Source organism: Ceratina calcarata, unplaced genomic scaffold (assembly GCF_001652005.2).
Source record: "Ceratina calcarata isolate Rehan_Ccalc_2016 unplaced genomic scaffold, ASM165200v1 scaffold1, whole genome shotgun sequence".
Classification (NCBI taxonomy): Eukaryota; Metazoa; Arthropoda; class Insecta; order Hymenoptera; family Apidae; genus Ceratina; species Ceratina calcarata.
This window is the reverse complement of record NW_017130860.1, coordinates 378,383-406,200: the sequence shown is the minus strand read 5'-3', so window position 1 is coordinate 406,200 and position 27,818 is coordinate 378,383. Positions and strand designations below refer to the sequence as shown.

At 40.5% G+C, this 27,818-nt stretch overlaps 3 protein-coding genes across 6 annotated transcripts; 2 read left to right on the top strand and 1 right to left on the bottom strand.

The window, feature by feature from the left end:
• The first annotated feature begins 1,612 nt into the window (after nt 1–1,612).
• Nucleotides 1,613–21,029, top strand: LOC108625488 (uncharacterized). Of its 4 annotated transcripts, none has more exons than XM_018025958.2 (13): nt 1,613–1,939; nt 4,526–4,706; nt 5,372–5,438; nt 5,826–5,896; nt 6,084–12,556; nt 12,642–12,775; nt 12,841–15,123; nt 15,193–15,614; nt 15,781–16,014; nt 16,240–17,097; nt 17,166–17,295; nt 17,376–17,676; nt 17,748–21,029. In XM_018025958.2, exons 2-13 carry the CDS (start codon nt 4,549–4,551, stop codon nt 19,439–19,441), a joined length of 12,825 nt encoding a protein of 4,274 aa, XP_017881447.1. In that variant the 5' UTR covers nt 1,613–1,939; nt 4,526–4,548; the 3' UTR covers nt 19,442–21,029. The 4 variants fall into 4 exon arrangements, with proteins under 4 accessions (XP_017881447.1, XP_026670215.1, XP_017882259.1 ...); XM_026814414.1 differs by having other exon boundaries at nt 1,613–3,110; nt 5,832–5,896; XM_018026770.2 differs by having other exon boundaries at nt 1,613–3,110.
• A 65-nt stretch (nt 21,030–21,094) lies between these two features.
• On the bottom strand, nt 21,095–23,692 carry CCT6 (chaperonin containing TCP1 subunit 6). The gene is made up of 5 exons (XM_018036271.2): nt 23,308–23,692; nt 22,086–23,013; nt 21,716–22,004; nt 21,472–21,640; nt 21,095–21,399 (listed from the first exon to the last, which is right to left on the bottom strand). Exons 1-5 carry the CDS (start codon nt 23,442–23,444, stop codon nt 21,327–21,329), a joined length of 1,596 nt encoding a protein of 531 aa, XP_017891760.1. The 5' UTR covers nt 23,445–23,692; the 3' UTR covers nt 21,095–21,326.
• A 112-nt stretch (nt 23,693–23,804) lies between these two features.
• Nucleotides 23,805–27,807, top strand: Kap-alpha3 (karyopherin alpha3). Its single transcript, XM_018036388.2, has 9 exons — nt 23,805–24,194; nt 25,115–25,214; nt 25,306–25,519; nt 25,596–25,756; nt 25,822–26,048; nt 26,111–26,476; nt 26,551–26,785; nt 26,868–26,959; nt 27,034–27,807. Exons 1-9 carry the CDS (start codon nt 24,120–24,122, stop codon nt 27,121–27,123), a joined length of 1,560 nt encoding a protein of 519 aa, XP_017891877.1. The 5' UTR covers nt 23,805–24,119; the 3' UTR covers nt 27,124–27,807.
• The last annotated feature ends 11 nt before the right edge of the window (nt 27,808–27,818 follow it).

The following is a 27,818-nucleotide window of genomic DNA, read 5'->3' as shown; positions in this document are numbered from 1 at the left end:
AAAGTAAAATTTCTTTCTTTCATAAATTTATAAGCTATCATCGTTTATCATTTTCTGTTCTCTTATCTTTATCATTTGTGTTATGTAACGTTCATTTACCGTTATATCATGCTTTGTATTTTATTAATAGATAGTAGTGTGTGGCACGTGGATCTCTTCAATCATCACACAAGTAAACGGGATAAAGAACCTGAGGCGCTCGGTTGTTTCCGGCTAAACTCGTTTCCCACCACCAGAGATTCTGAAGTTTGCTTTGTGTGGACGGTAGGTATTCGCGTCGGAAGGAACTCTGACCGAACGACGTTACTTACAACAAGTCGTAAATGGCGGATCTCCGTAGTCGGTGCACTCGTCTCATCCTTCGGGATTACATAATTATTGGACACGCAAATTGGGATCCGACGCAAACTTGGATCGAGTAATACCTTCAATTCATTTCGTAACATTAGTGTACATTGTAAAGAGGCAAAGGACTAACTGAAACAACTGCGTCAAACTTAAAGACCGTCTACTCGTGGAATAAATTTTCGACGATAACTTCCTTGCAACAACTACCGAACACATATTTTTTACTTTTGATTTTTGTTTCTACACTTCAATAATAAACATACGACAGTTAATAAGTGTACTGTTAGGAGAATCAACAGATCCACGCTATCGTTCCTCGTGCGGCGTTCATTTGTTTTCAAGAACTTAGAATGTATATATTATTAACAAGCGCAATTATCGATTCGCAAAATATAATGTAATCAATACTGTGTTGTGTTTATCTCGAGATTATCCGTTGGAACAATAAAAACTGCTTTGTTCGTATGTACTATGTACTATTAAAGGTATTCATTAGCGTAATTCCCGTAGTACCTAAACAGACAAAGAAATCCTTGCCTGGAATATGCGAGTAGGGTAAAAGTGAGTAAGAGCATATGACTGCGGATGAGTGTAGGAACTGAAACCATGTGAAATTGTTCAAGCGGCGTTAAGCAGCCATTGTATATCGTACGCCCTACGGGGTTGCCATTACGTTCGTTACTTCGTAGATAGTGCGATTGTACTAAACCGGAGATGCCTTTCCTAGAAAGGCGACCCGTTACGAACTTAATCCTCGCAACTTGAAAAGCAATCCGATTCTTTCCTCTGTGTCACATATGCAGGAAAGAGAATTACGTGTCTGTATGCAATCGTGTCGTATTTCTCCGATAGTGTATGTATGCATGTACATTCGGAAACGAATAATGAACTAACGCAACGAATTATCGTGGATCGAAAGCGGCGACTAAGGTCTCGCACTTTGTGAGACCTCGAAGCGTATCAACACTCTTGAGGAATTTGTGCTTCGGTACCGATGAAGTAAATCGAGTCTCGTGCCCAAAGAATTGTAATGGATCTACTCGAGATCGGATCTCGAACAAATGTCGAGTAATTAGGCACTGCTCTCTTGGGGAACGTGGACGGTTTCGTGGCTCCTGTATACAAGGTACCGAAAGGCTGCTGACTTTTTGGGCATACTCTTGCGTCGGAGAGTCAAGGCGGTTATTATGGAACAAACGTGTCCCTTGTGCGTGCGTCGTAGGAAGTGACGTTCCATCGGATAATTAAGCTACTGGTACGCCGAATCAGTACCTTTGATGCTCAAATATTCATTGCGATGCTCTAGTTCCTGTAGCTCGTAATGCAGAATTATAGAGAGCGCTGCATGAACTTCGAAAAAAAGTGTCAGTTCTGATTCGATGTAACTACGACATTGTGCGAGAGAGAGTTAAACAAATTTCTATGCAGTGCGTGCACGTAAACGCGTATCAAGTCGCGTGAGGAACTCGGTAGTCTCGTACTCTTTTCCTTCGGGCCGCAGTGCCGAGAGGGTTTTGAGGACACGCAGGATCCAAACGCGAGAGGAAGATCAATGCGCACAGCGATAATCTGCTGTGTAATGTTTTACCAGGTGTGTCAGAGAAATTAGAGTCGCAATCAGAGAATTTTTACTTTGATGTGGGATAGATCTAGCGGGCTGTGGGAAATATTCAGACGCCACACAAATTGATTCACTCTTGTGGAATGCAATACCGTGGCCAATTATTACTTACGCATCGACCTCGCTCGCACGGGTATACATTTTAGTCTTGGACAATACAGAACACGATGATGCGATGTTCCTTTGTGCAAGAAATTTGCGAAATTTCATATCATATGACTATCTCGATATCTGCCAGTTGAACGTGACGCATCGCATTACGTCATTATCCGATTAATTTTGGCAAAAAGTGAGGAGCAAAACGGGAAATAAGTAGAAAAGTTATCGAGAGGAGAACATGGGAAAAGTGAGAATTACAAGCCTTTTCTGTAGTTTCCTATAGCTCGAAGCTTCTAATAAAAAAAATAATTTCCTGGCATTTATCATAAATTTAATGTTCTTGGATAATTTACCACTATTGCTATTGTAACATTGCATTTTCTTAAGCTGATTCCATTTCATTAGACTTCGAAGTAATTGATTTAGTCTTCATCACATGTCGGTTTCAGAGAGAAACTAATTACGACGATTCTGATCGTGACTAGTGTTCTCTAAATACTGATTACGCTTCTCTAGCGAGGTAGAGTAAAAAGACTGAAGTGAGTGTTCATGAAGAACTTATCTACATTATAATAATCTTGGGTGCTACACCCAAATATTGTAGAGAAAATTAGTGTAGCAGTAGACCAAAACTCGTTGGTACAATTAACGATTTTAAGGCACGTAACGATAATTTACCGATACGTTCGTTACCTAAATCGAGTTGATTTCCAAACAATTGCAGGCCATAAAATATTGTTAGGATTTTTAATCTATCACACTGCAAATGCTCAAACGATGAAAAATTTTCCTTCGGAGTACGACAGGATATTGTTCGATCGACATTTTAGCTATGATCACGCCACCATCCAACGGTTTTCGCCTTGTGCTTCCCTCTACTTCCTTTTTCTGTATGAGGGTCAGAGAACCTCAGAAGCTTACTTTAGTAGGTAGTAGAAGCATGTGAAACTTTCGCGGATGTGTCTCATTTCTCTCGTTTCCTTATTTACCGAAAGGACACGGCCTGGCTCGCAGTACAATAGGATTTCAACACATTCGATAGGTACAAAGAATATTGCTAATAAGTTCGTTCAACCGAAATCGTGGTAGAATCCATTTCGTGTTTGGTCTATAAAGTTCGGTTCAACGTGCGTTATTTATTAGCGATTCGTTGTCTACAGAACTTCACTGGAAGTACTTGAAAAAATGGTTTATTCTTCTTGTTCATTGTCTTATGGCCGATTTGTCGAACATTTTCGACTTGTGCCCGAAAGTAGAACTGACTAATACAATCTCATTGTCAGTTGGAGATTACAAAGCTCCACGTTGGTCATCCTTTCTTTGAAGCAAAAACTCGAGTTTTAAGTTTGTAAAGGATGGCCAACACACGCATGTGCGTTACAATCTACGATTGCGTAGAATTTATATACGTGCACAATCTTTCGGATTAATTGTAATGCACTTATATTGGGTTACGTTACTACGTGAGATCTGTTACTAACACAAGCTGAACTGGACTTCATATCTTAATGGATTTCAAGTTCGGAAAGTGATCGAAGGAAAGTGTGTTTGCTAATTGTGTTACAATGATGTGTTACATGAAGATCATTCTTTGAAGAGGAGTCGAAACAGTGACACGTATCTACGACACAAAGTATATAATTCCCTGGCGCTATTGTCAGGTGTCTCGCGAGTACATTCACATATACCACATTCAAGTAATTATGCTACTTCCTACACTCCCGGTCTATAAAAAAATGTGGTCTTGTACCGTTCAGTTGAGTGCTTATTATTTAAATGTGCAGATATACTCATTAAAATATTGGAGATTCACAGTTATACGATATATACTATCATTACATGTTCCAATGTATCAGAATAAAAGTAATACAATATGTATCTATTCTTTCATTTCTTTTGTACACGCGTGTTGGTCTGTTTGTTATTCCCGTTATTGATTACCTGTCCGTACGTTACGAGTATTCGAAATCTGATTGTAATCCGTATCCGCTAATTAAAAATATTTTAGAATGACAAAAACTTTATTAGAGATAGATTAAAGCTGTTCAGGGAAGCACGAGAGTGATCTGTAACTTGAGAAAAATTTAACTCTCGAATTCCACTACTTTATCAATAGATTACACGAGTGTCGAGCGTTATCTTTGTTTACGGTAGAGAAATTAGTAACGTGAACGGATCATGTTACGCGAATTGAATTACAATACTGATAGGCGATAAAAAGTTGTAGCAAATCCTTTTTTAATTATCAAACAGACAATATGTAATAAACATTTCTTTAATTATTTAAATCTGATAGATATTATTATGATAAATCGATATGTTGTTAAAAAATGTACAAGTGTTATATTACGTATAAATTACGTTTAATAAGCGGGTTGGATTGCAAACTGATTGAAGAACAGTGGAAGCGGTAAAGATAGAAGTGTCTGAAAGTATAAAGATCTTCTCTTGGCACAGGTGAATGATACACAACCAGCACGATGGACGAATACGACAAGAAATTTGCAGAGATGCAAAAACACATTCCGTTTTTGGAAGCGATGATAAAGCGGTTGAAAAACGTTAAGGACAAATCGCGGGAAGCGAACCTGGAGAAAATGCAGAGTCTACACGAGATCTTAACGGATAGCAAAAGGAAGTACGTTTCGCAAAGTGGTTTGATCATAAACGCATGAAAAATACGATATCAATCGGTTTAACAATTATCGAACTTCCAATTTATATTGCGCGCAACGAAAATATTTTTACTACAACATGACATGGACATTTTCCAACTCCTGATTATTTCTACTTCTGACTTTTAAATTACAGTAGAGTGTCAATTATTCAGACGCCAATTTTCCGAAATAGCCGTTATTAGATCATCATTTATTCAAATTATAGAAAATGAATCGGTTCTATATACAGGGTGTTCCATAAAAAGTGTTAGAGCAATGACAGAGTGGGAGGGTCATACTGAACAACAATTTCCTTTGGCAAAATGCAAAATGAAGCTTGGTTTTTTAATTACAAGCGAAAAACACTGACTACTGAGAGCGCCCGCATTCAGTCACGGATTTCTTGGCTCGAATCGTGTATTGTATTTATGATATGCATTAGAAATTGGATCTCTTCAGGTCGATTATCCGAAAAATCACTTGTCCGAATGAGTGTGTCTTGCAATTAGTTCGGCATTCTACTGTATTTGCATTTCTGATTTCTGAGTTAATCAAGTAACTTTTGATATCTCGATATGAGCAACTGAATTTCAAATAAAATTATGAAAGTAATAATTAAGGAAACGGTGTGTTATTAATGTACTAGGCTGAAGATCGAAACATTGCAGCGATGCGAAGAAGTTCTGCAGAGGTTGCACGACAAAGTAGGAAAGGTAGACATTCAAAAATTATTGCCAACATTTTAATACAATTAAGGTGCATTGGGTGTAATGGTACCATACACAACGGATGTTAAAATTTTTGCCTTGTTAGAGCGTAGCTAATCACCTTATCTAAATCATTTGCCTGACGTTTTATTTTTTAGTAGTGGACTTATCTGTGCTTATTAAATATTGCTTATCTTAAATGAAGATAAACTAAAAACATTAATTTATCACATAGTGCAGTGTTATTTTTTTTCTGAATAACACAATTTCATTAGTGTTTGTTTATCCTAAGATTTCGCATCACTATCAGTTTTTCGTATATCCTTTTGTGTCTTTAGGCTTCCGTAGTGCATGTACTGATTTTTTAATTTAATCATTCTAATCTCAAACGAGTTTCAGGGAAATACTCCCGGATTACACTATCCGCGCAAGAAAGACGATGCTACCTCTACGGGGTCCTCGACGTAAGTATTGCGCTCGTTACATACACACAGTAGAAAAGCTCTCAACTCGTTTCCATTATCATTGTCGTATCCTCAAGTTAAAAAACAATGTATATTAATTTTGTAAAGCAGTACTGTTCATCAATAAAAATTTTCAAGCTTAATTCGAACAGTTTTGCTAGGTTCATGTTAACCGAATTCCTTGCAGCGCGTCGGAGGAAACGAAGAACAAGTCTAAGGGAGAATCCAAGACTCGGCCCGTGGAAGACCCGAAATCCAAAACTGCAAAAATCAAGAATATCCATGAGACTCCAGCCAGCCCGAGTCCTCCGATTACTCCGGATTCGACCTCGCAGACAGAGCCGATAATAATTCCTACAGAACGCAAAGCAGATCTCTATGATAAAGTCGATAGCAAACCGGCATCTCCTGATCCCGTAGAGACTCAAGCAACTACGGTTCCCATTATCATACCTACTGAGAGAACCAGTGGCGAACTATCTCCGCAAAATTCGAGTAAAAGTGCGGACGATATGACATTCAGCGAGTGGGACATGCTCGAAGAGAACGAGAAACATATGACGAGTAATAAAGGATGGCCTTGTCACGACGTGGCTACGGCCGCCAAAATCATCGGCAGCAATCTTCCCCACAAAAGTCTTATGACTCATCAAGTACCTAATTCTACAGAAATGCTTTCGATACTAGAAGAGGAAAGATTGCTTGATGAATTTACGTCCGACTCCAACACGGACTCGTCACACGAGTCAAACGAGGTAAATGTGCCCGAAGCAAGATTGAGCTCGCCAGATTCGGAGATTTTGTTTGTCAAACACGTTAATAAAACGTCACCGAAACGAAAGGAACCTCTTCCAAAACCTGTGTTAAAATCTTCGGTACCTCTGTTGCTGTCACCGCCTCCGGTTTCGGAACCACCGTTATCTCTGGAAGACATAGCGGAGTTGTTGAACGAGGAAGGTGGCGGTAAGGTGGAGAAGAAAAGTGACAGGTCAAAGGAAGATACTAGTTCTAGCAAATCGAAGAACGAGAAGCAAGAAGGTAACAAGGATCCAAGGATATCAAAACCGCAGCTACGACAGGACGGTATCGATACCGGCAGTGAAAGACGCTGGGATGAAGTAGATAAACATACAGTTAAGTTGACTACTAGAAAGTGTTTACCGAGTAGTTCGAGCTCTGGAAAAATCGAAAGCACAATGATTGGTGAAATGAAGGGGCCATCTCAAAGTAATTTAAGTCACGGTCCAGGTCCACTTACGCCAGGTACACCGGCCGATAATAAAAATCTCCCTTCTGCGAGTTCCAAGTTAGAACCACGTGCCACGGACAATTATGAGCGGCATCCGCGGCACGTACGCGACAATGTCGATAAAAACGTGCATAATATTAACTGTCGGCCCGACGAACAAGTCGTAATCGACAAAAACGCGATGCATTATCCAAGACCTTCGACAGCCGTAAGTGCCGAAGTTGTGCCGGACATCTTCAACCGAGCACCACCTGCTCCGACTGGCCAGTGGGGCACTTTACCAGTTCCCATGAACGTTAATACAGAGTTTCCCAACAATCAGTGGCCGACTCCTACAAACTTTACCGGCGTGGTTACCGCTCCCCCGCAAACATATCAGATGATGCAACAAGATATGTGGAACATGAATACCATCGATCCCCGTAAAATAAACGAGGCCCAGCTGAGGCTCAATCAATTCCCAACGAATATAAACCCTGTCATAAGACCTATGATGACTATAAACCCCAACCCTATCGACATTAATCATATTCCAAGGCCGGAAGATGCAGATGTAGTTCCTGTGCCAAGTATACCACCTGTAGTATTGCCACAAAGATTCCCTGTTCCACAGCCATATAGAAATTTTCAAGGTGAAAACAGAACCCCCTACGAACAGCCTTTTGAATATTCCCATCAGAGACAGACTTGGGAGTCTCCGTCGACTCACAGACCAGAGGGCGAGGTCCCGGTCCCATGTGTCACTGAACCTACAGATGGATCTTCGGGACAATTTCCAAGAACTGGTACACCCTCTCCTTGGACCAGAGGTCGAGGGTCGGGTAGAAGTCGCGGTACGTATTACCACGACAGAGGCAGAGGGAATTTTAATCGCAGACCCGAATGGTCGAGGGACCCACGGGTACGGGAACATGGCACAGTAACCCAGAATACAGGTCAATCGAGGGATAATGGTTCTTCGGTCAGAGACCCTAGATTGGCTAAAGACAAACATTTACCTGCGACTAAGACTAAGGAGAATGCCTTGAACGATAGAGATCCCAGAAAACGTACACTGGCTTTCATACCGCTTAAGAAGGGTAACGATAAAACTAAACCTGCATCAAAATCAACCGATAGTCATAAACGTGGGGATATTGAAAACAGTGGTAAGATAGAAAAGGCAGGAAAAGATAAGCAAGATATGCAATCTCCTTTGGAGAGTCTGTACGGTGTTATCGACACAAAGGCGAAATCCTCGCAAGGCCTACAGAAATTTAGAATCCCGAAGATAAAGCGCCCCGAACCTTTAGAATGTCCTATATCGAATTATGTCCCAGAAGATACGGACACTAATAATAAGAAGAGGAACAAAGAGGACATCAGCATGGAGGTTAGCAGTAGCTGTGACGGAAATATTCTCGTGGAGGATTGGAGCGGTGACAACAATCACGTGGTAACAATCACGAAGGAAAAGAACATTACTGTTGAGCCTGTAGAAAATAAGAACGAGTCCGTTGTTACTGAATCCGCTTCTATCAGCACTACTTCTTCGAAATCACCAGAAAACGCTGAGAAGCTTAAGAAAGACGAGGAGTCCGAGGGATCCAAGCCGAAGGAAGAGGTAACTCAGGAATGGATAGAGTCTTTAATTAAAAAATCGTTCGAATTCGGCGAAGGGAAAAAGTTCGTCGAGCAGGCGAAGTTCATACAAAAATTAGGCGAGGTACTCGAGGGTAAGAAGCTGAAGAAAATTAAAAAGATCATCGAATCTGATTCGGAGAGTAGCAGTTCGGATAAGACCAATACGTCCGGGACGAAGAAGGTCCGGATCAAGAAGAAGCGTCGAGTCATCGTTTCGGACAGTTCGGACGACGAAACTCGAGCTGAAAACATTGACATTCTGAACACTACTACGGAATCAGACGTTGTATCACAGGCTGATGATAAGAAAGGAGAAGCGAGGAAGCGAAAGACTTCGGTCAGTGGATCTTCTAACAAAGATCCGGCTTCTAAAGACAGCGTAACTCTAGAACAAACAGAGGTTGAAAAGAACAAGAAGTCGAATGAGGATAAAACGAACGCACAGGAAACAGTCGTAGAAACACCTAAAGTGGTTAAGAAAAAATCTACTCATGTTTCTCCAAAGACCAAAACGAAGAGGAGGAATTCTTTAGAAATGTTACAGGAGGACGTTAGAGACATGTTCATCAGCGATGATGTTGTGGCAGCAACTGGTTATCGGCACTGTCGATCGCGAGAGAGTTCGACTACCGCGAATACGTCCACTCACAGTAATTCGTCTTTGAAGAAAGGTGAGCAGGGTCAACTGGACCAAGAGTACGATACAGAAGACTCTTCGAAACAAAAAAAGTCTGCTAAAACGACTGAGTCGAGTAAACGAAGAGGCAGACCGAAGAGGGGCGGGCAACAATCCACTCGATCACGTCGTTCTGCGAAACGTTCCGAGTATGACTCGACTTCGAGCAGTGAAGACGATCAGCCGCTGGCTTTGAGAATAGACCCGATACAATGTAATAGTCCGTCATCCGCTCAAGATGCAAAGAACGATGACTCCGACGCTCTAAGAAGAAGCAAACGTATTAATAAGGAAATACTGAAGCAGCCGCGTATAGTCGTTGAGAAGACGGACATCTCCAGAATGGACAGTTCTAAAGTGATGTTCGATAGTTCTTCCGATGAGAGTTTCGGGATAGATGTATCAGAATTGGCTGCGGCTGTAGATATTTCATTGCATCCAGATAAGCAGTTTGAACCTGAATCCGCGGAGTCTCTCGCGAAGAAGAAAGAGGCCGGCAAGTCGGGCAAAAAGAGCGGAATTGAATCGTTGAACGAAACTAGAGACGATACTCAGTTCTCAGACGTGGGGAGCGTTATTTCTGATATTTCCTTGGCTAGTAGCATAACTTCCGGTAAGAGGGCCGTTGGTTTGCCCAAAATAGATGCCAGCGCCAACGAAGAGTTGTTGAGCAATATTTTAATAGGTTTAGTGCCATCCAAGAACGATTTGGACAAGGATCCGTTGTTAGTGGATAAGGGAAGCGAGGCGGACGTAGACGACGATGTTGGCGATCCGTTACGAACTGAAAACATCGCGCGAAAATCTCCAACGAAAAAGAAAAAGAAGAAATGGCAGATGGGTATCCTGTCTAAAAAGAAAAAGAAAAAGACTCCTAAAAGTGATGCCGAATTGAATACTAGCCTTGAAACAGACGGTCCTAACAACGCGGAGATCACTTCAATTCTACAAAATGCAGAGAACTGTGACGTGACACAGGGAGCTAGCGTAGAAAAACCAAAAGATAATGTTAAGAACACTGATAATGAAAAGATTTCTGATTGGCACATAAGTAAACGAAAATCGAAGGAACGACCAAGTTCGTGTGTTCTGGTAGAAAGTAAAGAATTGACTAAAGAAGGAGATGAAGAATTGTGCACGCCTTCGATTAATGAAAAACCAAAAGAAGTCGAAAAACGCAAAGAGAGATCCATTATGACTAAAGAAGATAAAGCTTATAACGAGTTGACTCTAGAAACATTAAACGATTATTTTTGGACGATACAGGATAGGTACAAATGCCTGATCTGCGCCTTCACAGGCAAGAGTATCGTTTATCATTACAAAGTGCATCATCCTGGAAAGGAGATTTTAATTTCCAGGTTGAAGTCTGAAGACGCTCGTTCGGCTATTCAGGACGCTAAGGACAGCGATCTGAAGAACACATGCACAGAACCTGTCGCAGAGCAAAATAGTAAATTGCAACTTAATTGCAGATTTTGTCCCATTTTCACGAAGGGTACAAGGAAGATTGCGATGGAAGCATTTTATGAGCATTGCACCACGCACACGGGAGAATATAGGTTCCATTGCAACAATTGTCCTTATAAAACTGTGGCAAAGTCTTCGATGAGAACTCACTTTTACAGAGTGTGCCGCGTAGGTAAACAATCGTTCTCCGAGTCCACCAGAGAGGATCCTATACCCGACGAGAACTGTATTTGCGGCTATATATGCTCAGTTTGTAACTACATTCAATTAATGAAATCAAACTTGGAGCGACACATGGATCGGTGGCACAAAGATGATCCGAACGCTGAAATGATTAAAATCGATATGTCGCACAACTCGACAGTGGAAGAAGAATCGAGGGACCCGGTCGATGTATCTGAGAAGCAACTGAAGGTTGAAGACGATTCTCCTACTTTAGATACAATAGAAGACATAATGAACACTACGCCAACTGAATTCATCGAGAAAGAAGAGCTTATAACTACGATACAAACCGAGAAGGGTGATGGAATAAATGATGAGGAAGATAAAAAACCAAAAATGGAAATACCCATCGTTAAACCCGAGGAAGTAGAACTTCCCGAAATGGAACCTGTTCCTAATGAAACGAAAAAATTGTTGCAAATCGAAACTGATTCGAATTTACCGTCAGGAAATCTAAGTGTATTCGTGTGTCCACCGGAGCTGGAAAAAGAGGAAGTGGAGATTCAGTTGGAACGGAAACGAAAGATGCAGGAGATCATTGAAAACATCGGCATCAAGTTACAGAAAGATGCCTCGAAGAAAGATTTATCCATCATAGACAAGTTGAAGGATAAGATGAAGACCGATGAACCGACGACGAGTGACAATTCCGAAACTAATAACGTGGTTCCAGATTCTGTAATCGAAACCATCGATACTTTGGCTTCTATAAAGAAGACACCATCTGAAGAGTTGCTTGCACCCTCGGCTATCTCAAAAACGCCTCCTCCATTGTCTGAAGAGAATTTAGATAATACACAGACAACAGATTCAATAATAAAAACGGAGACATTATCTCCTGTGAAATCCTATTCTCAGCCTACTTCTGAAGCGGATACAGAGAAATTGATAGTCAAGGATCCATTATTGGAACCGAAGAAGAATGTTGAAAGCGAGGCAGAGACTAGCGATATCGAGAATATCAAAGTCGCGCCTCCTGTATTCGATTCCGATTCAAGCAGCGAACAATCCGATGGGGAACTGTCTACTGATGTTAACATGATCTTGAAGGAAACTTCGAGTATTAACGCGTCCTCGAAGGATCCGATGCTGACCACTATCCAGAGGCTCGCTGCTCAACTTCAAGCCACGAAACCGCTCGAAGCTAAGGAAAGTGCCTCTCCCGATATTGACCAACTGAAAAGATCACGTTCCACCGATTCTCTACCCAGGCCACCACATGTGGTTCCAATCGCAAGCATTAAGAACTTCATCGGGAGAATGGAAAACAGGTTTAATGAAATATCGAACGACTCGAATGACAGCGATAGTAATCAACCGAAGAACTTTATTCGATTAAGAAGACTCAGCGGAGATATGTTATCGGTTCCTGGACCTTCTCCAACTAGCCAAGAAGACCAACCGTTATTAATGAACGGTATGTATTTAAATAATACTATTCACGATTTAATATACGGTCTATTTTCGGGAAATATATTACACGAAAATATTTTATCTGATAGATGCGAATCAAACTGGTACCTCGGATAAGAATGATACTTCGTCACAATCAGACGTGGAAGAAGAATGTTCGTTCTTGAAAATCGAAAATGTAGTCAGTCTCGCGCCGAGGAATGACGGTGCCGAAAGCCCCATTGTAAGTGAACAAGTTCGTTCGTTTTTGAAGTTAGATCTATAGGACCTTTTAATTTTTGTTTGCAGATAAATAATATACGAAAAGCGGTCGAGACGTCTCCTGTAAGAAGTAAGCCTGTGTCCCTGTTAAAGAAAACTCATTCGCCTCTAATTTTGAAAAGGGTGAACACAGTGAACATTACGCAACCGTTGACGAAGACTGTCCAAACGATAGTACAGCCCACGCCAGAGACGATAAAACTAATTGGCGTAAAAAGTATCTCTCCTGCTTCTGTAACCACCACGCAACTCGCCACTGGTTTCATTCCGATTGCTCCGAAGGGTAAGCTTCCGGTCATAACTCAAGGGAATACGCGAACCCTGGCCGTCACGCCATCCACGCAATCGGCGAATGTAAAATACAAAATTGTAAAAGTGGTGCCGACCCCGTCCTTCATGAAAGCAAAGGAGTCGTTACCGGCACAAACTAACAAGGCAAAATCGGCGGAAGCTTACAATGCGATGTTGAAGCCAGCGAAGCTGGTTCACTTGTACAAATGCATGGGGCGGAATTGTCAGTTTACCACCGATGTCGAGTCTTACTATCAACAGCATTATTTACAACACGCGAGTGCGGTTGAGAAAAGGAAAAATCTGCTGTCGTATGATTATCAGAAATGCGCATACTGTCCAGTAGAACTGGAGGATTGGAATCAAATGAAATCGCACATAGACGAGAAACACGCGCATTGTCGTTATCAGTGCATATACTGTTTTTACAGAGCGGTTGCATCCTCTTACGTGCAGATACATCAAACGGTCGCACATTCTGGACATCGTGGTATTTTACTCTGCAAAATGATTAAAGAAGTGCCATCGAAGGAAGAAGTAAACCGACACGATACTATACATCCTTATGTGTGTCAACACGATTGCGGGAAGTTCTTCTATGTGTTTGAATCTTTCGTGGCACACTTGAAAAGCAAACACCTATCACTGTCCTGCTTCATATGTCACGTGTGTCGCGCTACGTACGTAAGAATGCCGCAATTTCTTAGTCATTACAAAACGCATGGTTTCTTCAAGTACCAATGCCTCTATTGCTTGCACGGCTCAGACTACATAAGCGAGATGCATTGTCATCTGAGTTCGCTTCATCCTAATCGATTACCGGAAATCATCGAACGGTCTCTTCCTACCAAGGCGGTGCGAAACAAAGACGTGATAGACCAATTAGTCGTAAGAACATTAGATGATTCTTACAAAACCGATCACATAATCAACGTGGAGAGTTATAGAAATGATAGTAATAAAGAAACATCGGTTGTTAATGCCACGACGTCTCAGAAAATAGTTGTCTTGCCATTACCTAAAGAGATGAATGTATTAAACAAGGAAACAGTGAACGATTCTTTGTCTGCTTTATTTGGACATGGCAACATTTCGAATAGTACATTGAATCCTGACATTTCGGTGTTCGAAACATCTCTTAACGACAGTACGACTTCCGCTGAAAGTAGCGTTAATAAAACTTTCGGAAGCCTGTTCAACAAATCGGACGTTTCGACGAAAGAATCTGTGGACAGAAGTTCGCTGGATAAACCACCGGATTCTATATCAGACGCGAGTTCCTCAAAGGTTGGTGAAACGCTTTTCGACTGCAGCGATGAATTTATAAATACCAATTTACTGGACAATCCTGGCGTATTGAAAAATGGCAACAACGATGTACCAGCTATGATCAACAGCTCGGCTAATTTAGATGATAGCGATATAGAAATCATAGATTATGATAATGCGGAAATCATTCCACCAAAGGATATAAAATCCGAATTGGATAGAGCGGACAGTATTGATGTAGGTGATAAACCGAAAACGGAAGTTGGAACTGATTATTCTTCGAATGAACAGACTTCTAGCGATGTTAAAGATTCGAACACGGATTTCACCGAGAGCAAGATCGAAGCCGGTACTTCTACGAAAACGGAGAAACCCTTGACGCTGGAAGATATTAAAGATACCGGCCTTACAGGAGCGGCATTGTACATATGCGGTTTCGATTGTGGCTTCAGTGCGCCCACAGGTGTTCTTTTGAAAAGTCACGGAAAAAAATGTTCCTTAGGCGGTGAGAATAAAAGCTTAAAATGCGTCCATTGTGGCAAACGTTTTTTGAAAATTGGATTCCACGTCGAACACTTGAAGACGCACGGGTTAAAAAGATTCGGTTGTGCGCTGTGCAAAAAGAGGTGTGCAGTAGGCCATCAAGCAGTAGCGCACATGAAACAGAAACACAAATACTCTTGTAGTAAATTGGTTCCTGCCGATCCGAAGAATCCAACCGCAGACGGGTTATTCATAGTTCAACCAATTGTAAGGTTTCTCGTATAAAACTAAATTCAAGCGATTTTAATACTAAAAACTTGATTTTTTTCTGTGTAGATCGAGAATGGAGAACGGAAAGGAAAGAAGCGTAAAATTGCTACCAAGTCAAACGAGAAAGAGCCTGAAAAACCAGCGACGGATTCTGAAAAGCTCACTTTTAGTCCCGACGAAATAGACGTATTGCCGCGGCAAGCTATCTATAATCGCGAAGTGCAATGCGCTGTTTGTCCGTATACCACGAAAGTTCGTATGAACATAATTAGACACCTGCAATTGCACGCGAAGGACGAGAGTGTGCCGGAGAGCGGCCCAGTTAACCCGGTGCCCTGCTTGGATAAGAAAGAGCGGATGTTCGATAAAATGGTGAACCTGGCTAGCAGTTCTCATCAGAACGGCCGAATGGGAGGGAAGCCGAAGGAGAGCAGTAATAAAGATAACGATGACGAATTCATCCCGAAATTCGTACCGGAGCACAAGAGGTAAGTAACAGAAGCCTTTCCCCGTTATTATTGCCGTTCAAAGTTACCTTCAACATTTAAGCAAGAGTGAATGTACCGTTTGCCACGAATATTGTGTACCTAGTCTCAACACGTTTTTCGAGTGAAATCAGGGATGTAAGAAATGGTAATGTTTTCCCCACAATAGATACGTGTGCGGTGTGGCTGAATGCAATTATTTAACGGTCGATGAAGCGATGTTGAGGTGTCATTTAAAGGCTTTGCATTCGGAAGAACAATATTTCCGGTGTCCCCATTGCCCGCAACCGCCGCCAGGTCAAGAGGGATTAAACATAGCAATCGATAAAATGGGCATTCATTTGAAAATGCACGATACCAGACTTTATAAATGTTCTCACTGCAATCACCATCATTATCATAGGTACACAATAATGTTTAATACCTCACGTTTTGATTAAACGATGCACTTGTTTGAATCACTGACTTCTAAACACGATGCAACTTACTTCCGTGCAAACTATGTACAATCGACTTTAAACATTTAACAAGCACATCTGGAACATTCGCGTGCTTGTTAAATGTTTAAAACGGTACTTGTCCTCCTTGGATTATTTTCTATGCCTTCTGATAGTGACGAATCGTTTAGGCACATCGTCGAGAGGCATCTGTCCGATAAACATCCGGAGAAAAGACCGTTCGTAAAAGTAATCAGGGAATCGGAAAGCACGGAGGGCAATCAGCAATCCGTGCAAGAGGAAGCGGATGAAGAGATACCGGACCCAGATGGAAATCATTGGAAGTGCAACATTTGCGATTACAAATGCGTATACAAAGCGGAAATGGTGAATCATGCGAGTACGACGCACGATGAAAAATATCAATACAAATGCAACTTGTGCACTTTCAAGGGCACCGTAAAAATAATGTTCGAACAACACATGAACAGTAAACATTCTAATGATCCGAATGCCGATTATATCTTAGTGTACCAAAGGATAAGAGGTATAAATAAAAAGAATTCGGAGAACGTGGAACAGAGCGGACAAGATGAACCTTTCGATACGACTCCCCTTTGGAGGAGGGACATGCCGCGAATCAGGCACATTCGCGGAATTCTTCTCGAGGAGGAAGGTGATGAATCGGTCGAGACAAGCCCGAAAGCGAAGCGGAAATGCGATTTAGATTTATCAACCGCTAAGCCAGCTAAAATAAGACCAGGGAAGTCGTCCTCATTGGACGAGGCGAGGCAAACGAAGGAAAGCTCGAAACGATTGTCCTTAGAAGGGGAAAATGTAACCGATACTCCTGATGACGTAGATAAACTGAAGGAAGAAAGTGTTAATCCAATCGACGATTACGAGTTCAACGAGACGGATGTCGGACGGTATGGTCCATACGGCAAAGCTGACGGAAATATGTACGTCTGTACATTGTGCACAACGTTTAAAACGAAATACAAGCACGATATGAGGGATCACCTTTATAGAGAATTAAATTATGCTAGGTACGTATTGTCTTCTTATTTATCAGATATCATTTTCGTAATTGTTTAACCGTACAATAATCTGGCAGATGGCATTGTAAGGATTGTGGCTACTTGTCGGTGAATCGCAACGCATTGTTGAAACATTTTAATAAGCACCATAACGGAGATCGTCCGAATCACGAACCATTATCTCCGGACAATGACATCGAGGAATGGGTAATTGATCTTTGTACTTGGGTAATTGAACTAGTAACTTGTACTTTATGAACGCATTTTTTACCGATCAACGTGTTTAGGTCCGGACACTATTGAAGAAACAGACACTGATGATCAAAGGATTATTGTTGAAACAAAATGCAGAGAATACTGCGCTCGTAAATGCTATCGAAACCGATGGTAGAAAATCAGTTATAACTGAAACTACACAAAGCACCGTTAAAGTATCAAAATTTGAAAATATTACTGACAAACCTTCCACTGCACAATCAAGTTCGACAGCTGACGTGGCTGATAGCACGGACAATGAGACTCGTGCAGATGCGGATAGCAATTCACCGATAAAGATGGAAAGTGAACTAAACACGGATAGTGATAGGAGTAAGTACCACAAATAAAGAAAACTGTAAAGTACAAAATATGCATCGCTAACGTTAATTTGTTCAATGTAGCTGAACAATCGGAAGATCAACAGAAGATGATGGTTTGTAAGCATTGTAAAATGGAATTTTCCCGATGGCGCGGGCTGAAGCTGCACGTGCAGTTAACCCATCTGAAGAGATTTGGATACATCTGCCCTTACTGCGATCGTAGCACGAATTCCGAGGGTTCGATGCGTCAACATATTCGTTTCAAACATCCTGGCTGTGTCGAGAAGCTGCAGAAAAATCCGGAGGCCGGTGGGCCCGAATTACCGGACGAATTTTGGCAACGGGAGTACGGAATAGTGTTCCCGAAGAGGACTCGAAAACGCAAAAAGAAAACCGTAGGGGACGTCGCGGAGAAGAAAGAGAAGCAGGGGCCTGAACAATCAGAGAATTGTAGCAAGTGCAACTTCACTGCCATCAACTCGACCGGGCTGAAGATTCACATGAGGGTGCACGCGGCAAAGACTATGCTGGCGTGTTCTTACTGTACCTTCACCACGCTTATGAAGGCAGAATTGGTGGAACATTGGGACACCAATCATCATTCACTGCCGCTTAAATTCGAAGAAAAACCGTTGGCCGAACATTCCAATAAATTGGACGATAACAGTACTCTCGTCGACGATTACAGCAACGATATTGAAGAGGAACACGTCGTCGATGTGAAGCAGAAAGAATTAATTTTCTATTGTTACTACTGTTCTTTCTTTGGCAAGTCTGTAGATGCCGTTCAACTGCATTGGAGAATGATGCACAAGGAAACGTCGTCGCCGGGCGATGTTAACAGCAAATCGAATACTCCGTTTAGATATAAGGAGATGCAAATGACGCCGGGGAAATCCATATTGAAAGCTCGAACTTCAAAAGCGCAAACGGAAAGTTCGTACGAATTGTACTTGCAACAATCGCAGAGCGACATACAGGATATAGATGCGAGCAGTTCGAAGGAGCAGAGTTGGACCTGCCAATGGTGCAACGAGTTATGTGACTCCGAAGTGAAAATAAAGACACATCACAACATGTACCACTCGCATCTACCGTTGCATTTCAGAAAACAAGACAGCACGAAGGTGTCTAGAGGATACGCGTGCCCCGAGTGCTCGTTCACCACGACTTTCATCAACGTGATGAAGAACCATATATCCAAGCACATCAGTCTGTTCAAATGCAAACACTGTGACAAGACTTTTACTTGTCCCACGGAAGTGTCCACTCATAACGCCGAGGAACATCCTAACAAGGAGCTCAAGATAGAGAGTATATACAATTTCGAGCCTTTGATGGAGAGCTTGATGGCTAAAGTCAAATGGCAGAAGATCGAACAGAACGCCGATATTGAGAAAGATTTACCAGAGACACCAAAAAGGAAGTGCGTGGCGAAAAAGTCTACAGCGAGAAACATGTTTCGTCCTAATATTATACCGCACAGGATAAACGCAGTCGCTAGGAAATCTATCAATCCGCATTCAAGATTCCTTGCCGGTAGCAGTGTTATAGCAAAGCCAGAAGAAGAGAAGTGTGTACAATTTTCGTTTTACGGTGTACCCAAAACTCCCGTTGATTTATCAAAGTTAAATACTTACATGGTGGTCGGTGGACATCGGATGAAAGTGAACTGTGTCACTCTCGCACAGCTGATTAACATCAATCCAAAGATTGTATTGCACGATCTCAAACATGACGTTCAACACACGGCGACGCTTAACACATTGAAATAACGAACGGGAACGCGAAGGGAAAATCCGTTTCCCTGTTTCACGTAGATCTTTAATTTTGTGTAATAATACGTGTATATAGAATTCACGGTCATCGATAATGTTGACAGCCAACAATAACCAAAGCGAACTGTTACAAAAACTGGTATTATATTCTCCTGTTTCACGTTGTATTTAGCACGTGCTACGATTGCTTTCTATAAAATCCAGCATCGTTTATAGCATCTCAAGAGAGGAATGCATTTTCATAACTTTTAACTGATAGTTTTTCTGTCCATAATATCGAATAACATGTAAAAAGATTTGTTAGTACAGTTAATTGTACCTTGTGCCTACATTTCTTTGTTAACTGTCAGAAATTCTAGAGCACAAATGAATTAATGAACAACCGTAGAATTTAATCTATCTGTTATAGATTGAGATTATACTTTTATGCCAATCGAAACCAGGACCAATAATAATTCTTAGTTTCGTAATTTGCATAGATTTTCAATAATCGATCAATCAATCAATCAATAATTAGAGAACTTAACGTTAAGCCGAACTTGTACATATATATGAAATGTAAAAAAAATACAAAAAAATGAATGGTTAATCAGAGAGACGAAATGTGCCATGCTATACTGTACCGGTGAAAATCAGTGCTGAGAATTTTGAGAATCAAAAGCGCTGGAGATAAAAAATAATAATACGCGGTAGCGTCGCGAGGCTTGCCTGACAGCTATCGCACTTAGGGATGATTGAGAGTGTATTGATACGAGAATATGGATGTTAATTTATTTGTTAATTTGGTAATATTCCTTAATTAGTTCCGTTCATCTCAAGTTTACGAATGGCGATAGAGTAATACTATTTTAATTTGTACTTACACTAAATGCTAATCTAAAAACATTTGTTAACGCGTTAAGCGCTGAGCCAGTTTTGCTGAGCTTCCGTTTTCGCGGCGTGGCGGGTTTCGGCCACTTGACAAATAATAACCGGTATTCAGAGTTGTTGCTTATTCTTAAGATCAACATAAGCATTTGCTTAAATCTCTATTTCCTGTACAAGATAGGGATAGGAAATCCTTAAGATGATCTTAAATATAGGCCACGATTCTGAATACGAAATTCAGTTATTTCTTATTTCTTAACTTTGATACTACCAGTTCCTGGGACCGTCGCCGGCAAAATAAAAAGTTCACTGTCGCTTCCCAGGGACCGACGCCGCGCTTAACGTGTTAAATTATTTCCTTGTATTAACTACTTGTGATCTAGTACTGAGTATAACAGTATGCCCAAATTTAGCATCTAAAATATTAACGCGCAAAATTTAATATTTACCGATGCTCAACGAATATAATATAAATTTTGCGCGTTGATTGTTAATACATATGCCCTGTAGCGTATAAGAGTTGATATTTAAACGCGTAAGTTTCGATCGATATTTGTACAAATGTTTTAAAATTTGTTTTAATGTTAGACGCACGAGATGAAGAGAGTGTGATTCGGTTGAAAAGCCAAGACTGACTGCCCTGTAAGAAGTTAATCAACAAATTGTAATTACCGTGTAATATAAAATTTAACATAAATATTTTTGATTTTTATACTAATAGTGGTTGTCATTTCTTGTCTAGAGTGTAATAATAATGTACTGTTGGACAGGGTATGCAAATAATTGTTTTAGTCGCTTGTTTTTATTTAAATAGTTACAATAAGCAAAAATTGTGTACTCCGATTCGTTAAAAAAATACGATTTTACTATTTTAAAGTACTTTAATTTGAAAGTAGCATTTTATTTGTTAGATAATGCAATTCTTATGAAATTATAAAACAGGAATTGTGTAAGATCAATACAGATCATGCAAATGTAACAGCGAAATGAAAAAGTCCAATGGGTGCTCAATGATTTAGCCCTTCAGAGACGATAATCCTGCTCTCATTATTTCATCAACGAGAAGTAGATTGCTCGCAATGATCGTGCTAAAAACAGAATACACATTTAGTAGAAAATTCCATACGACTATTCCAAAACGGTCTTATAAATTTACTTACCATGAATTAATTATTTGTTTCTTAACATTATAATTATCGTAAATCGCAGCAACTGAAGGTTTCACGGCACCGCCCATATTGATATCCAATCCTACGGGTTCACCAAGCGCATTGCTTTCTTCTAATAACTTAACGATCGTGTCCTGTGCGTCAAATCCACTATTTACAGCTGTACGAACAAAAAGATAAATGTTATTACATACAGAAAAATAAGAAAATATGTTTATCAGCTCAAAATATTTACCGAGAGTTTTTGGTATGACAAGCAAAGCTTCCGCATAAGCTTGTACACCCAATCGTTGCTTTCCTTTTACTTTCTCTTTATACCGATGTAGCTCTTTGCTCACAGCTACTTCGAAGGCACCAGCGCCTGGGATAACAGCTTTATCATCAATAGCATTTTTAATTGCTCTTAACCCATCTCTCACGGCATCTTTTAATTGTTCCAACGTGTATTTGTTCGGTCCTTTCAAAAGAATAGTTACGGAGTTTGGTTTCTTGCATTCTTCGATAAACGTATACTTCGTTTCACCCTGTAACAGCGTGGTGCAACAAAGTGTTAACATTTTTTCATAAAAGGATATTAAATACTAGAATATCTTAGAATCATTTACCAGTACGTGTTCATACACAAGTCCAGCCCATCCTAAATGTTCTTCCTTCAAATCGTCAAATGAATTCATGGCCGTTCCGCCACAAGCTAGTGCTAAACGTTCCATGTTCCTACGTTTCGCTCTGCGAAGCGCAAGGATATTTTCTCGGGCAAGCATGTCCAAGGATGGCGGGTCAATGCCCTTCTGATTTATCACGACGAACGATTTGTTCGTTCCGTCACAGAGTTTCTTCTTTAACTCGATTATTTTCTTCACCCTGTTGTCAATAAATTCACGTTCCGCCGCTACAAGTTTCTCTCGTTCATCAGCAGTTTTGTAGAAAAATCCGCTGTTCACCTCGCTTTTTTCGTACTCTAAGCTAACGTTGCAAGTCAGTATATAAGCATTTTCCACCTTCTTCGGCATGTCTGGATGTCTGGACCCATGATCAGTTACAATTCCACGAACCAACGTCGTGTCCGTTGCAGTTTTATGCTGCATCTCCATCAACTCTACCATATGCAAATCAATATCCAGATCCTTCTGTCTTATAGCCAGAACTGCATCCACACAAATTTCTGCCAGCTTGTCGGCTATCTTAGGATGGATCTTTGTTCTCAGCGATGTTCTGGCTACGTCCAGTAGATTTTCTTTCGTGGATTCTATCGGGATCTTCATGGAATCGAGCACTTCTAAAGCTTTGGCTTTAGCCAGTTCAAATCCTTCTGTGAGCATCCTAGGATGAAGGCCTTCAGATATATAAATCTCAGCTTGCTTCAAAAGTTCTCCAATGACCAGTACAGTACTGGTTGTACCATCTCCAGTAATATCATCTTGAGCAGTGGATGCTCTGGCGATCAGAGCTGCAGTCGGGTGTTGAATTTGCATCAAGTGCAACAATACATTTCCATCTTTTGTAATCTTTATGTCACCCGCTCCTGACACCAGCCTTTAAAAACAATATTTTGAATGTCACAGCAGAATGTACGAATTCTTAATCATCGAATCATGAAATTAGGAAATATATTGCGAAGATATTTATTACCGATAGTTGACGGCAACGTCAACTTTACCTAATAAGGACAATAATGGTGTGGTCAAATTTTACTGTTCGCAGTGGAAATAATTTCAGTATAAGGCATGGAATGCGAAGTGTCGTTTAGGTTTTCATTCATTCTTTAATGTATTGTATAAAATGAAATGAAATGATTGTTAACCGACACGTGAGGATAAGTATACATACATCTTCATGGTGCCTTTCGGGCCGAGATTCGTTTTCATTATATCCTGAATTCCTTTCGCGCCCGATATATTTACGCCCAGGGCAGCTGAGGCTCTGGCGAATTCGGCTTTGGGATTTAATAAACTGATCGCAGCCATTTCGTGATACAATTATTATTTGCAGAATATCGCAAGCCACAAAACTACTTAAAACTCACTGTACCGATCAAATTGGATCAAATTGGAACAGAACAGACCTGAAAGTTGCCTGATAGTGAATCATGTGGCTGTCGGTGTCGACTTGTCATAGGGATTTTCGTTCTATACTTAAGAATTTATTATAAACAAATTTATTTATAGTCAATCAAACAATGTTTAAATTCAGTCCAATTATATATTTCCAAAATTGTATGTTACGTCTTGCAAAATATCCGTAGCTGTTGTTGATTCACCTACACTTTTATATCAAAATCTAATAAATATATGCTAATCAGTCGAAGCGCCACCACCACGGTCATTTCCGATGTTCTTTTCGGAATGGTCGAAACGTTGCGTTTGTGCTGACTGCTGAGGAAAACGTGACCACAGCGAAGATTCCGTCGTCGTGTGGCCGATCGTGATTCAACGGAACGTATACGGGAGTGTTATACATGATATTGCATCGCGTATCAACGTACATTAAGGCAGTCGCGCAACGGGATGCAGTTATCGAAGTAAATCGACCGCAGTAACACGGGACACGGGGTATTTTTCGCATTAACACACGGGCACGGGCATCCGGGTGCCGGCACATATCAATATACGGCGGAGCACGAAGGATTGGTTATTGAAAAAATGGCGGCGGAAATGCTAAGAACGGAGGGCAAGAATCGAATGATGGTTTTTAAGAACAAAGGCAAAGATCAAGAAGTGAGTATCCGGTGTGCTCGACGTTGTGCGCAGTTACGTTTGTGCGTCCGAAGGCCTCAGCTGTCGGATTACACCGCAAACGTTATCTTCGCCAACGATGGTTTTTACCACGACTATCATCGCACGATGCACTCGCGCAATTTGTTGTCTCGAATCAATTTTACCGTATTCCCCGTTCGACACGCTTGCACGGGAGCTTTTGATGGAACTTCATCGAATGCTGCCGTGTCGGATTTCGAACGGGGCTCGAAACAAGTGAAAAGACCAGACGGTCTTTCGAGTAACGTCATGTGTTGATGAGATACGGATTGCGATGATTTAATGCAAGAAACGTAATCGAGATTTCCAGCGTTAATTATTTTCCGATGATTTTATGAATGATTTTACTATAACTATCCTTGTAATGACATTATATCTCTCCCAATGTCAATAAGTGTAATGTTTTCATAATTCCTTCAGCCCCTTTTATATTTGTATTTCGTAATTAGCTTTTAAGGCATATCGGTATATTGTACCAATATTTGTTATGATATTACTTTTCCATTCAATTTCTATGTACCTAAGCGTAACATATTTTAACTTAATAGAAGCAAAAAAGAAAAAGATGTAATGTTTACTAGTAAGTTATTCTGGCTAAAGACTAGTTTCATCAAATAGTAATTCTTTTCTTACAAAGATTTTTCATTTCTTTGCATTACAATGCTAGTCGTATTATATAACATAATCATATAATGCTTGACTTCATAAGATTTTTATTTTACTGAGGATTAAGTCATACTCAATCTTAATGATGTAGTGATTTTAGAAATATTGATATATCGTCTTCAGTCTAAGTCTTATCTTGAAATTAAATTCAATAGCTTAAGAAATGTTAAGTATTGTTACATAATGTTGTTAAACGAAAATATCCCATTTATTAGGAAATGAGAAGAAGGAGAAATGAAGTAACAGTGGAGTTACGCAAAAACAAACGTGATGAAACTTTACAGAAACGAAGAAATGTGCCTATAGATTTAACGGGTAACGCTAATAAAAAGATTCTTACGATATCGTTAATTGGAAAATATATTTTAATTATTGATATTACCTATCAACCGATATCTTATTTCAGACGAGGAAGACGTCGATAAACATCTCGTTGACCTATCAAAAATCAATTTAAAAGAATTAGTAATGAAAGCTGCTAGTAAAGATCCAACCGTTCAATTACAAGCTGTGCAATCGGCTAGAAAGTTATTATCCTCAGATCGTAACCCACCGATCGATCGATTAATTGATAGTGGCATTTTACCTATTTTAGTTGATTGTCTCGAACAGCACAATAGGTACGATCGATTCACCAAAGATTTCAGGATCGTATTGTCGACCTCTTTTAAACTTTTTCCATCATTTACTTCACAGTCCATCACTGCAGTTTGAAGCAGCGTGGGCTTTGACAAACATTGCGAGCGGAACATCATCCCAGACGCAGGCGGTCGTAAGTGCTGGCGCGGTTCCACACTTCTTGCGTTTGCTGCTTTCGAGTCAACAAAATGTTTGCGAGCAAGCCGTATGGGCTTTAGGTATGTAACATCGACACGAGTACGAGTACAATTGTCACAGCCACACTAAATTTTGTCTATTCCAGGAAATATTATTGGGGACGGTCCAGTGTCTAGGGATTATGTTATCGAGCTCGGCGTTGTACGACCGTTGTTAATGTTTATTAAACCGGATATACCAATTAGTTTTTTACGTAACGTAACATGGGTAATCGTAAATTTATGTAGGAACAAAGATCCACCGCCACCTGTTCAAACTATCAAAGAAATTTTACCTGCTCTTAACATGCTCATTCATCATACAGATATCAATGTAAGCAACGAATGAATACAATTTTTTATGTTAGTGGTAACGAATAATGATGCCTGTTGCAGATTCTTGTCGATACAGTGTGGGCATTGAGTTATCTGACCGATGGTGGTAACTCACAAATCCAGTTGGTCATAGACAGCGGTGTAGTGCCCCGTCTTATACCACTACTCTCGCACAAAGAAGTTAAGGTTCAAACGGCGGCTCTGAGGGCAGTCGGCAATATCGTAACGGGAACGGACGAACAGACGCAGGTCGTACTAAACTGCGACGCGCTTTCGTATTTCCCTAATTTATTGACCCACACGAGGGAAAAGATTTGTAAAGAAGCAGTTTGGTTTCTTTCGAACGTGACCGCCGGCAATCAATCCCAGGTTCAAGCGGTCATAGACGCTGGATTACTGCCACTTATTATTCGTAATTTAGCGAATGTAAGGATATGCAATGGACGATCGTAATGACTGTTGAAATTCGTTTACTCCAACGATGTTGTTTCCTATCGTAGGGTGAATTCCAAACGCAAAAGGAAGCAGCGTGGGCAATCAGCAACTTAACGATAAGTGGCAACGAAGAACAAGTCGCGCGGATGATACAAGAAGGCGTGATAGAACCATTCTGTAACCTTCTCGATTGTAAAGATACTCAAGTTGTACAGGTTGTTTTAGATGGTATAAACAATATGCTCAAACTTGCTGGATCGCAATTTGATCAATTGGCCACTATGATCGAGGAATGTTCAGGTTGGTCCTGGCGATACTCTTAACATTATTCGGATATCTTTTTCCACAGAACTCTAATTCGTATTTCACAACTTTCTACTAGGTTTGACTAAGATCGAGGAGCTACAAAATCACGATAACATAGATATTTATAAGCTAGCGTTTGAAATTATTGAGCAATACTTTTCGGGAGACGTACGTATTTGTCTATATCACATAATTCGTTTTCGTTTGTACAATTTGGAGAATGTGTTGTATCATATTTTCAGGCGAACGACACGAGCGTGGAACCACAGACACAGATCGTGGAGCCGATATTCGACTTCGATAACACGCCAGGCGGAGGTTTTAAATTCTGAGAGGGCCTCCATTATTTCTTATGCGATCGTGCCGTCCCCCGACAAACTCCATTACGGAGCCATTTTGCTTACCCTTTTCTATTCTGTCTCATTCTTGCTCCCGCGACACGTGGCAATTCCAATGCGCCACTGCTGAACCAAGAATCACGTTTCTTTTCGCTAATAATTGAAAAATGTAATTATTACTGGCCGGCACTCTGCCCCGGGAGAAAGGAGATTGGAACGAGCCGCGGGCAAACTGACGAAGCGAAAAAGTTTCTTATTCATATAAGAATCTGCGTTCTATTATTTACTTTTTGATTCTTTTAACTATGTGTACGTTAACTGATTTTCTTCGACTGCTCGTAAATGAGAAAAAGAGAAAATAAATCAATGGTGGAGCGAAATTTAATCGAATGCAACCAGCGTGCATTATACCGACACTAAATTATTCTAGCGACTTATTATCAATTAACGTGCTCTCTAAATTGAAGAGCAAACAGCGAAAAGCAAGAGAAAGTAAGAAAAAAGGAAAGAAAGCTTTTTTTATCGTTTGATCGTGCTGCTCTCCACTCTAACTTGAAACGAGTCTTGGTTAGCGATGTTACATTTATAAGACGAATCATGTATATTTTAGGCATGTTAAATTTATAATATTCATTACTAAATAAAAATAAATCGATTGATTATTCTTTATTAGCTTAATTTATGGCTAC